Source organism: Stegodyphus dumicola, chromosome 4, assembly GCF_044657685.1.
Source record: "Stegodyphus dumicola isolate Sdum_Otavi_A_Nest chromosome 4, ASM4465768v1".
Taxonomy (NCBI): domain Eukaryota; kingdom Metazoa; phylum Arthropoda; class Arachnida; order Araneae; family Eresidae; genus Stegodyphus; species Stegodyphus dumicola.
In genome coordinates this window covers 164,124,947-164,137,388 of record NC_140771.1, presented here as the reverse complement: position 1 = coordinate 164,137,388, position 12,442 = coordinate 164,124,947, and the positions used below count along the sequence as shown (strand labels likewise).

Sequence of the window (12,442 nt, the reverse complement as noted above, 5' to 3'; positions counted from 1 at the left end):
ATTACAAAAATCTGATCTCCGGAGTAAATAAAAAAGAACTACTAATATTTTGTATGAAGTTTACTGCATCGCGACATTTAAGAAAAAGCCCCGATATTCCTTTTGCGAGTCTTTTTATAGCCTCTGGAAAGGCGGAGCTTCCAAGAAATGACGTCAGCCTCGTCAGCCAATCCAGTTCGCTTGAAAATCTCCAGAACATTCTAAAACTGTACGTGTAGAAAAGGCGGGAAAAAGAACTTGACTACAGGGCTGTGGATTTAATTCCACGTACTTTCAAATAAGAGAACGTCGCCATTAAAATGAAAAGAACATACAGTTAGAATTTTAAATGTATTCTTGACTATGGAATTTTATTATTATATATATATATATATGTAATATACTCAGGAGCAGGATTGTAATATATTCAAACTGAGAAGCAATGACCAGGAAATTGGAGGCGAAGCAGCAGACAGACAGCAGTGTAGCTGGGCCAAAACGTGGAAAGCAAGTGCGTATTGTTGAGGATGAAATCTCAAGTCAAATTGAGTTAGTTTTGGTTCTCAAAGCATTTTGATTGGATAGTTAATATTGCTGTAAAATTATTATTGGCTGCTTGAATTTTAGTTTCATTTACATCATCAGAATTACGTAAGAATCATATGACATACATTTTTCTCGAAATGACGCAGTGCAAATAGATGTTGCTATTTTTAGAAGAGAGAAGGGAAATTAATTTACGCTGGTAATTTAATCTTTTACATATTCTTTATTTTTCTTACATATATATATATATATAAACACCTCTTATGTGAGTGCGTGTCACACTCAGTCATATAGAGGCTTCCAGGCTATATGTTACTAAATATTCCATCATAATATTCGATTTTATGATGCAAACTATGATATACGAATAAAATTTAAATTTATAAATTCAGCGGTCAATTATAGTTTATTTGAACCCTGTTTTATATATGATGTTGAAGGCATAATACTGCAAAATAGTATTAAAAAATCTACGCAAAATTGCGTTGCACTAAATACCATACTAAGTAGCGCTCTTTCATAACATGGAAAGTAAACAAAAGATTTTGCCATCGCTTGACAATTATGCCTGTTTACAGATGCCACGATTTTTTTGCAAAGTGAAAACAACTCCCTACCGAGGTATTAAAAATATTAGACTGATTATTACTTCACGTTTGGCTATGACGTTCCACACAGTTTCACGCTAGCACGTGATGTTGATGCACTCGTAAAGTGGAATCACTCAAGGTAACTTAATTCTCATTTTAAATTGGTTAGGTCATGTGCTTCGCCCTCTTTCCAAAAAAATCTTTTCGTGAGGTTGAATAATTTATTTTGAATTTTCTGTTTTCATAAGATCGGCATAGCATACTTTTTTTATCACTTGCTGTGTTCTGTGATTAATGAATTTTCTGTTTTCATAAGATCGGCATAGCATACTTTTTTTATCACTTGCTGTGTTCTGTAATGCATTTGCTGCTGATTCGTGATCGTTTATTCATGATTTTAATAAAATATATAATAAAATAATGTTCAAAATTAAATTTTAAAAAAATCTGAAAGGTTTCAGATTTTAAATTACGTCCAAAGGGGCGTTTTTTAACATTTTGTGTGTTATCTTTATTTATTAAATATCATGTTCTTCGCACTTAAACCATAAAATTCAGTTCAAGAGCAATATTGCAAAATAATTTTAAATTGAGCGTATCTTTAGAATTTCTGATACACAGTCTCACACGCTGGAGATAAAAAATGTTTTTTCTGTACAACGTTGCCATTGCTAGCTTTGACTTCCTCGAGTTTGTTAATCAGAAATTTGTTAAAAGTTTTACAAAATATGAAATCGATCATAAAACAAATTCCAAATTTTAAATTTGGGCTTCCACATGCCCATATTTGCAGCAGGATTACGCCATTTAAAATTGGATGGCTCTAGGTACCGTTGTTTTATCACAATGCATGAAACATATATACATTTATGCAGATTCTTTATTATTTAATTTATTCAAATACAATACAGAGCGATAAAATTTGGTGGCAACAGTTTGAAAAGTGATACAGCTTTTTAAAGATTTCAACACAAAATGACAAAACGAAAACAATAGTCCCTCAAGGGGAAAGCCCCTTTGGACTAAAAATACTATCTGGTAACGCTTGAGTTTAGATTTATATAACTGTAACAAAAATATCAATAATGATTCATTTGAAATGTGCACTTGCAAGAAAAATTTGACAACGTTTCTTTAGAAGTTATTCAGAATTTCATCGATATCTAACTAGAAACAATCCAAATTTCCTTTCCTCTTATCATTTTCAAATAAAATTCGTTTTTAATCAACAGGGAAATTTTGCTTTGGAAAATTCCAAAAACGGAGCGAAACCCATTCACCAAATTTTATTTTCGTGATAGAACTTCTTCTGCCAAAAGCCGCAAAAAGCCTTTGAGAACTATGCTTTATAAAAACATACGAGCTTTTAAATGGTATAAGATGTATAAGAAACGTACTTAATGCTTCGATGGTAAAACACGCTCAGGTAGAATATCCGTTTGAATTACTGAGCAACATTCACATATTGGTCAAGTCAGAAATTTAGTGTTTAGCAATCGTCATTTAGTAACGATATTCTTTAAAAAAGTTCTTGTATCATTTATCTTTAGTCGAGCAATTGTCAAAGGCCATTTGGGATTACTCCGCGTAGCTTCTGGAGTTGTTCCAAAATCGCTGAATTTTTTTTATTTTTTTCAAAAAACAGCAACATGTACAACTAATCTTGGAGACATTTCTCATTGCGAATTCTTCTTAAAGCACGTTGTTATAGGAAAGAAAACAAAAAATTACGCTTTCTGTAAAGACACAACTCATGTATTTGAGTGAACAGGGTTCCAAAGAAGCCGAAAAAGACCACCTGAAAGTCAGGTCAAGATTCAAGGTAATATTGCCTGCTTCCTTCGACTGCTGTGGCTGATATTTTCCCCTGATAATGCATCTGTTTAGAGTATTTTTTATTGTTCGTGAATTTTGGTCCACATATTTCAAGCGATACGAATCTTCACATTCTGGGTTCACTTGATACGGTGCGTGTGACTTATCCTAATTCTCCAGCTAAAATTGTTACTTATGGTCGCTAATTTAAGTTTATTGCTGGAATAAAAAGGAGGACAATAACATTCGCTCGGACCTGATTCAAGTAAAGACTTTAGAGAACTGCTACAAAATTCCCAGTTGGATACTGATATAAGGAAATTTCATTTATGTAAATTAGGATTAAATCAAATAAAATAATATTTATCAGTTATTTAGTCTCTGTGATTTTATTATTTGTAAATCAATTCTTTTGCATAAGCCGAACTCTAAACATTAGTAGTAAAAAACTGACTAAAATTTCTCGGCTTATGCATACAAATATATAGTCTCCATGTTTAAGTTTCGCATTGCTCCGCAATCTGTGTGATATTTGTTTTTACTCTTCGTGTTTAATTTTACGGACATTTATCAGACTAAATTTCGAAATGCCTGATAGCTTTTGTTCTAAAGAGCTCAATAAAGTTATACACATAAGATTCCGAACGATCCATCAGCTTGTATTTTCATAATATAATAATATATTATATTCAGTAAAACTTTCATTTTTGTAGACCGGCGTCTGGAGCATATTTCTTTCAGAAGAATAAATCAGCTGTAGAAATAGCACTTTTTTGCGACAAAATGAAAATATTCAGAATAAAACTTGCTTCAGAACATAGCATTTTTATCATTATGCAATACTTTACATCGCTGCCTTAATCGGTATGGTTGTTGGCTGCCTTGTCATTGGGGGCCTGGCTTCAAGTCGCGGAGAAGAGGTAATATTTGTAAATGGATAGTATCTGTGTAGCAGAGGGGCACGTAAAATACTGGCCAGCCGAAACTCCTCTCTAGAGGCTAGTAGTAAGGAAACAGTGTTGGATATACGTGTATCCGACATGCCCCAACAAGAGCAACAACAATATAATTTGAGAATTAGTGTATTTATAATTGATGTTCTAAATAAAAACATAGTCACAAAGATTCCTCTGATTAAGTATACACTTTCCAAATGATTCGCATAAGTAATAAATACTTTCATGTACAAAAGAGATAAAACGATACATATCCATAACAATTTATTATCAGGTATGTAATGTATATCATCATGTAATGTATAGAGATATATTTTATTAGTTGCAACACACGTGCAAATAGTGATGAAATTATTAGTTCGATACAATCTAAATTTTATTTACGATACGTCTGCAAAGGTTTAGGATTAGTCTAGCAGAAGCTTTCATCTGCAATAGCTTTCCTTAAATACCTTCTGTCATGGGACAGAATTTTCTATGCAGTTCATCGTTTCCTGTAATCCAATGAATATCTACTATCCAAGATCTGAAAGCTAAGCAATAATTACCAACAAAGTATTGATGACAAGCGGGAAAAAAGAGACATATTTTTAACAAATTGCGATTGGAAATGGCACTTGATGATTTGCTTATGATCCTGATACAAAACAACAATAATTTGTTATAGTCCTTATTTTAAATTAAGCACGTCCTTCAGAGTTTTTCGTCCTTTTCCCATCTGCAATCGTAGTTACGTGTAGTACGATAGTGTTTTTTTTTTTTTTTTTCCTCGTCTGAGGCTGTAGTTCAAGTCAGCTTTCATTTCTGCGCTTGTGCTAAACAGAAATGAAGCGATGATGGGGGAAAAACAGTTTGGGAATTCGAGCATCTCCCGTAACAGTTGTCACCATGGCTACGTGGCAAAACCGACGAATGGAAATGATCCTGAAGTACCTTATTTTATAGTAAGAGTGTTTGGAGCTGTAGTTTCAGTATCACTATAGAAAATTCGATTTCGGAAATCCCAAGCAAAGACCATGTTGGTGAATTTTTTTCGCTGTGAATCATTGTGAAAATTCACATTGTGAATCATTGTGAATTTTCACAATGATTTTGCTCCTGTAAAATCGATGATGAACTCCATATTTTATGTAATAAGCAAACTTCGGAAGGTAATTCAGAGTTTTGGACTTAGAAAAAAAATTCAATCGCATGACTGACGTGCGTTACATGACAAGACACATAATCTCGCCCTCCCCAAGCAGTTTCTAACGAAGAAAAGTGTCACAATTTATCAACCACTTCCTTATTCACCTGCTTTGGCCCTGCAGACTGCTTTCCGTTGTTTAGGGTTTCTTGAAGGAGATTTCAACCTAAGAATAATAACAGAAACTTGTTTTTAAGCACTGAAGAGCTACTTTTAAGGCACTGAAAAGATTCACAAAATTGTAACCAGAGACTTTAAAAATCATTAAATTAGTTCTACGAAGGAATCGAAGAGCTATATGAACCTGCAAAACGTATGTGTGGAATTTTATATTGGATTGAAGAAGAAAAATAGTTCTCTTCTTTAACGCTCGATATTGTACTAACTTAATCCTAAAATTTTATACAAAGAGTATGCATATTTTAATTTACATCATTCACATAGATAATTAAAATTAAAAAAAAGCATTCAAATTATAAGAAGCACGTTTTGATGTTAAATATCTTAGTTAAGCAATAATAAATGAGCCCATTTTAAAAAATAAATAAACTATTTTACACTTTTTCTAATGGCAGCATCTGAGAACTGAATATACAGGATGTTCCGTGGAGGTTAAATATATTTTCAGTTTCCAAAACTGTGGAAGATATATGGATGGTAGAGTAGCGTAACATAATTTAACATTAAAAACATGTAGTTGTATGACAGCCCAAGAAAATCTTTAAAAGTATCTGGTCGTATAAAGTTACAACTGCTTGTAAAAGTGTCATAACGTCGGCGTGTTATCTGCCTTCTAATAATTCATAAAAGGGATCATTCTTACAAGTTCTTGCTAGGAAAGCCTACGCAGTATCCCAAATCTTTGCGCAATTAAAACAGTTCTCTTCCCCTTCCATTTAAAAGTAATACCGCTCGTGGAAAAGATATTTTGCTATTTTATTTATTTTTTTAACTCATTTTCTCCCTTCCTTCCATTCTTTGAAATGGGAAAGGTTACTGCTGCAGTTAGGTGATACGCACGAGGAAAAATGAATGTTACCGCAAGTAATTAAAAAGAATTGCTTCCAAAATCCACTCGGCTTTGGGAATATTTTATTAAGCATTTTCCTTTTTTATTTTTATTTGCATCTCAGACTGCTTTAAGATTCTCACCTTTTAAAAGCGTTGTTCAAATCAAGTGGCTATAAACACTCGGTTACAATTTGCACTTCGTTACGAGATACGATAGTAAAGAGGAGTAATGGAAAATTTTATGAGGTGTTCAAGTTTGTTTTTACGTGGGTTTTACAATCCGAAACGATTCTGAAGCCTAATACTTTGTACTTCTATTATTATTTTTTTTTTTTAATTTTCTTGTGAATTTCAAAATATAAATTGCGTTTTTGTACTAGATAAGAACTACTATGGAAGACTATTCAAGAAACTATTTATTCCAGCGACACCATGTGTGATTTTTGGAATATTACGTTTCAGTGCTTCTACCTAAGCACACAATTTATTGCTATAAGTTTGTAGTATCTATGTGCATAATATATGGCATTAGAAACATCTTTTTATTCATTACGGTAATACATGTATTAGCAGTTCGTTATATAATAAACTTAAAGTTATAACAAATTAATAACCAAAGATTATTAAAATTAAATTAAACCGAAAATTACTATAAAGAGCTTTGATCGCCGAATGACCAACCTATTTACACTGGTCATAAAAAATTAGGATAATGAGGAAAAATATGATCACTAAGTTATTGTTGCAATCAAATATACAATGAAATAATTATTTATGTTAATTAAGTACTAAATGAACACTGAATTGTACTTCCGCGCAAATGTTAGCGCCGCAAATATGCAATTTCGGTGATCGGCAATGTGTTGGGCAATGGACGCATGTTGGAATTCCGATCTGTTGGGTGATTTAATGTGAATGTGGTTTCTGAGAGCGATGCATATTCAATAGTTATGTTTCAAAGATATCATTTATGTGAAGGTCAAAAGCGGCCAATAATTGGTAGAATTAGGGAGATTAAACACAAATGGAGATCATCCAAGATTTGAATATCCCTCCAAGTGTCATATAAGGAGTTTGCAGTCTGCAGTAGTTTGGTAAGACTACGCCGCATTTTAAGTATTCGATCAGTTGATAGGCAGCCTGGTCAAAGGCGACAAAGAGCAACAACTGCATCAGAAGACCGTCTTCTGTCGTTGTCGGCTTGAAGAAACCCCGAAACGACTACAACAAATTTGGTTTTAGACCCTCAGGCTGCCACTTGAACTCGAATTAACCTTTCTACTGCTGTAGCGAGTCTGGACTGTATGCGACGAAACAAACTGTTTGCGTCCCGAGCACTCCTGCTTCCAGATGAGCCAGTTTAAACTGGTGCCGTCGTCATGTTCAACGGAACCAAGATTACTGGGCCCGAGTATTGTTTACTGACGAGTATTATTATTGACATTGCCTCATTTGCGAGCAAATAGTTTCCAAGTGCCCGGTACGATTATTGGTCTTCCGTTTTGGGATGCTCATTATGTTCTTTTAGAGTAATAACTTTAAAAGAACTATAGCTGAAGAATTAAAGGGAGAAGGGTGAATATTAGAACAAAGAATAGAACGAAATTTTGAAATAAGTATGGGAACAGAAACAAAGAATAGTCAAATACTTTCTGATCCGTATTAGCTATAATGTTCTACAAAACAAAAATAAAGTAGAGATAAGAAATCAAAGCCGGGAAGATTTCCCAGGCTATAATCTGAAAATAAACATAAGGTTTCGCACTGTCCATTCCAATCCCCGTATTTGATTTCATCGGACCAAAACGAGCGTACAGATGTGAAAGAAGACAACATTGATCTTCTCTTAAGGTACATATATTTCGGTCAAATTAAGGAATTCTTCGCTAACACTTCAGAAATTCACACTTACGAAATTTATCTACCACCTCCTAATTCTTCACTTTCAACTGCGGATCCGGAATACAGCAAATATGGGGATTTAAATGCTACATAAAAAGGGAAGCAAAACGATAAACACTTTAGAGATATATAGTAGTAATGATACGATAATAAATAAATATGCATAATTATTAAAAATTAGTTAACAATAATAAATAAATCGATACTGCGATTTGTGCTCATGGCTGCTGTATCTTTCGGCCCATGTTCGAATCTCGGAAACGGCAAGAATATTTGTAAGTATATAGTGTGGGCGCGAAAGGACGGCACATAAAATTTATTAGTTGTATATTTGTAGTAAATAATGCATTAAATAATTCATAAGCATCGGGGGTAATGCACAATTAACTAATAACTACTAAATAACATGAGAAGACATGCACAATTTATCAAGTCCTCTCATGTTATTTAGTAGAAAAGAAAGAGACCCTCGCGGTGTCCCTTGGTCTTCCCAACCAAATGAAGCGGAGCTTAACAGCTAGTTTGGCAAGACTGCACCTGTACGACTGAAATCCTACTGCTGCCCCATTTATATCTATCTGCATCTGAAAAATAAATATATATAACAGTATTTATAAAAAAACAATCTTTTTACGACCCAGGAAAATGTCTCTCCCGACTCAATTACCCAAATTTTGGGAACCGTTTAACTAAAGAGCACAAAAAAGACATAATAGCTTTTTATTCCTCAGCCAATTAAAAACTTTTATATTTATTATTTTCGATGCATTTCATGTATCAAAAGCCCGAAGTCCAACAACTTGGTTAAACGAGTAGCCATTGCTGGCCCAAAGCATGAAATGCACAGTAATTTATGAATCTGTTGAGGAATCTCTAGTAACTTTTAATGAATGCACGAAATATCCCTATTTAATAATCTAAATATGAATAATTCACACATTTTATGGAAAAGCTGTCAAATAAATGAATTCTATTCACGGAGTTCCAGAGTTCTAGAAACGAAAGGGACATTCTTTTGTTGAACGATAAATGCTGTTCAGGTAATTGGAACAGAAGTTTTACAAACGCCTTAATGGAATAACATTATTTATTCTTATTCGGAATTCTGATTAGTTGCAATGTAAAATATTCCAAACACTTCTTTATTCTGAAAAGTCCTGTCTCCTTTTTTCTTCTCATGTTTACAATAATGGTGTACTTGATTCGGTCTACAAAACGTAGATAATTATTCCAATTAACAAATTTAAAAAAAAATTATATTATTCTCAGATTCCTTAAAAAGCAACAGTATAAGCATTACTATTGTCCTCGTTTGCCATTTTGCATCTGTTTTTGTCTTCTTGACTGGCAAAGTCCAAAATCATTAAAGTCGTCAAGCGTAAACATAAATAAATTGGTTTTACATCTTTTATATGAATTGTAAATTAAGTGCATATTTAATACAATGATAAATCTTATAATTAATTTGGATTGATACATATTCGAATTTAAAATCAAATAAGATTTTTAAGTCTCACCGGGTGGTTTTTACAGACTTAAAAATTATAATGTAAACTAAAACGATTTCTGCTTTCACAAAATTTACAAACTGAGTTGGCTTACCCTGTTAAATATGTTTAAATCGATGTGAGGACACTTGAGTCGGATATATTATAGCAAATTTCTTAGAGCAACTTAAGCAACTGATTCTCTATTTTTCGCTTCACAATTACCACAAGAGAGTTGACACAGGCGATTCGGCAGCGATGTGATGCAAGGCTCCAGTACTCTACTGAATATCTCATTTTTAAATCTTGTCGTTCAATTTGCATTAACTTTATGGTCTGAACAAGTACTTGCAGCAAGAACTTGTTACGTGAGTTGAACATTATCCTGCTCTTTTGAACAGGATAGTGTTCAACTCAAAAGTAACTCTTAGTCAAACAAAAAATTAATCGTCACAACGTTTCTACAAGAAATGGACAAACTTCATGTGTGTAGGAACAGTATGTTAGAATCTTGGGAACTGAAGAGCCGCAGTAGATATTAAAAGGTTCTAAACGTTTTCTGAATAGCAAGAAATATTTCAAGTAATCAACATTTTATAATTAAAGTGATTATTTGGTATAAATATGAATAAATAATTCTTGTTTTAGTTACACGACATTTAGAAACGTATGTTTTTATGATGCATGGATTATAAAATTTCCTATATTTTGTTTCATGTAAGGGAAAATTTCTCAGATCCCCCCCCTCTTTTCTTTTATTTTGGGTCTAAATACAATCAGAAGCTGATACTAATCTTTAACTGAAAAAAAAAAAGAACCGTGAAAAGCTTTCAGCTGTAAACTGAAAAGAAAGAGGACATCTTTGAATGAAAAGCTCTTTGCGTTACTATAAGATAAAAAGATTTTCCTTCGAATGAATAACGTGTTAATTTGAAAAGTGAAAGCAAAGATTTTGTTTACTTGTAACTCTATAACCAAATTCTTTGTCTCCTGATTCTTAGAGAGAAGTTTTCTCCCCAATTCCATGCCTTTCCCTAACACTTATTTTTCTTTGACAGCAGCCAATTAAAGATCTTCCTTTTCAAAATGTTCTCGCCAAGTTACCATCCACTAATAACGAGCTCAGAATCTGTATGCCAAATGAAACTTTCCACCCCATTCAATATTATAAATCTTAAGGATTGCAAGCACATTGTACGACTGCTGTTACTTTTTAATTAAAAAAAAAAGTGTCTAACAATCAAGCGCCAGTGAAGTTTTCCACATATTTATAGTAAATTTAATTTTTTTATTCCTGGTTTATAATTTTATGTTTTACAGAACAATTAATTTATTTTATTACATACTAAATAAAATTTTGGTTTTATTTTGAAGTTTTTTATTTTAGAAGATTAATTTTTTATGTTTAAATTTTTTTTTTTTTTTTTGCGTATTTTTCGGTTCAAGTATTTCGACTGGCATTTGGTTTTATTTCAAGTTTTACCCTGCATTCAAGTTTTACCACTTTTGTCTTTCAAATAGACGAGAGGGACAAAACACGATCAGATCTCAAACATGGTTATTTGTATGTAATTCCATGCGTAATGTGTACACGAGCCAGTGTCCCTTATAAAGTCCTCCCCGAAGAGATGCATCCCCTTAGGCAGATAGTCTTCGAATGTTTTGCCATAATCAAATAAACCAAACCAAACATCCATACATAAATATAGTATATGTACACTTACATAAAGTCACACAGATATGATAAACATATATATATAGCTATATATCTTTATCATATCTGTCTAAGTGTGTGAGTGTTATACTTTCACACACACACACACACACACACACTATATATATATTACAAATAGAATTACTGTACCTCTGATACTGTGCCGCAGTTCTCTCCTTTCAAAGGAATTGGCAGTGAGAATTCTAGGCTGTTGCTAACGTCAGTAGAGCACGTGAGAGGCTTTCCTTTGGCATACAATTTGCCCTTGAACAGAGCGTTGGTGCGGACTTGAGCCAACATCAGATCTTGTCGACAGTCCACAGAAACTAAGGAGACAAAAATAATAGAATCAAATAATGTTGTTTTGATGCCAGAAACGTAAAATGATTGGAACGCTACCAAGGTATCATAACGTAAAATGATTAAGCTACGCTACCAAGCTCATTCCATCCATTGCTTTTCGCAAGTGTAGTCGCGACAGCAACATTACACTGCTCTATTTTGGTGAGTGTATTTTAACAATTTAGCTAAGCTAAGGGCAGTGTTACACTAATGAGTTTAAAAGAATGAACACATTAACTATTCGGCTTAGTGACCTACAGCATTGTTAGGCAACGTGCCCTTCAAGACCCCACCAGTGGTCGATCGAGCCGTTTATTCTGCATGGATTCGAAACTTAAGTGAACGTGCTGGCTGTTTGGTTGGTTTTGGTGATTTTCGTCAAGTGCAATGTGAGCCATTTTGCCTCAAAAAGTCCTTAGCGAAGGCATACCTTCCCTTAGGCATACGTCAAGACTGCATTGTTTCTAACGCAATAGATCACGTACCTAAGTAGAAAATACTTTTTCTTATTACAATTATTCATTCTAATGAAGTATCGGACGACCTCTAACAGAAAATGTCAATTGCCGCTAACCATTTATTCTCCAAATCATCTGTCATCTTCTTACAATGAAGTGTTTCTGACAGTCGAGCGCTTTTCTTTACCGATTTTGATTGACAGGAAAGGACGTTATATTCAAATGATAAAATTAATAGATTATTTTCTCTTTATCGAGCAGTTTCTCACTTTTGACTCGTCTAGGATAGACAGGATGCAAGAAACAAATAAAATTCTCATAGTCACGGAATAGTTCCCTCCCGATTCTTAGTCGATCACCAAGATGGTGTTCCATTCTTCTATAGATCAAAGTCAATTGTGTTTCATGTTCTGCAGAATTTCACAAGGAAGCATCTTTGACAGGCAATTAATTACA

The 12,442-nt window shown here is 33.4% G+C and overlaps 1 protein-coding gene across 2 annotated transcripts in view; it reads right to left on the bottom strand.

The window, feature by feature from the left end:
• Positions 1-12,442, bottom strand: part of LOC118181224 (uncharacterized) — a 162,363-nt gene that overhangs the window by 69,441 nt on the left and 80,480 nt on the right. For both annotated transcript variants that reach the window (XM_035350310.2, XM_035350311.2), the window contains one exon: positions 11,337-11,512. In XM_035350310.2, the coding sequence (XP_035206201.1) occupies positions 11,337-11,512 (176 nt within the window). The remainder of the gene's footprint in view (positions 1-11,336; positions 11,513-12,442) is intronic.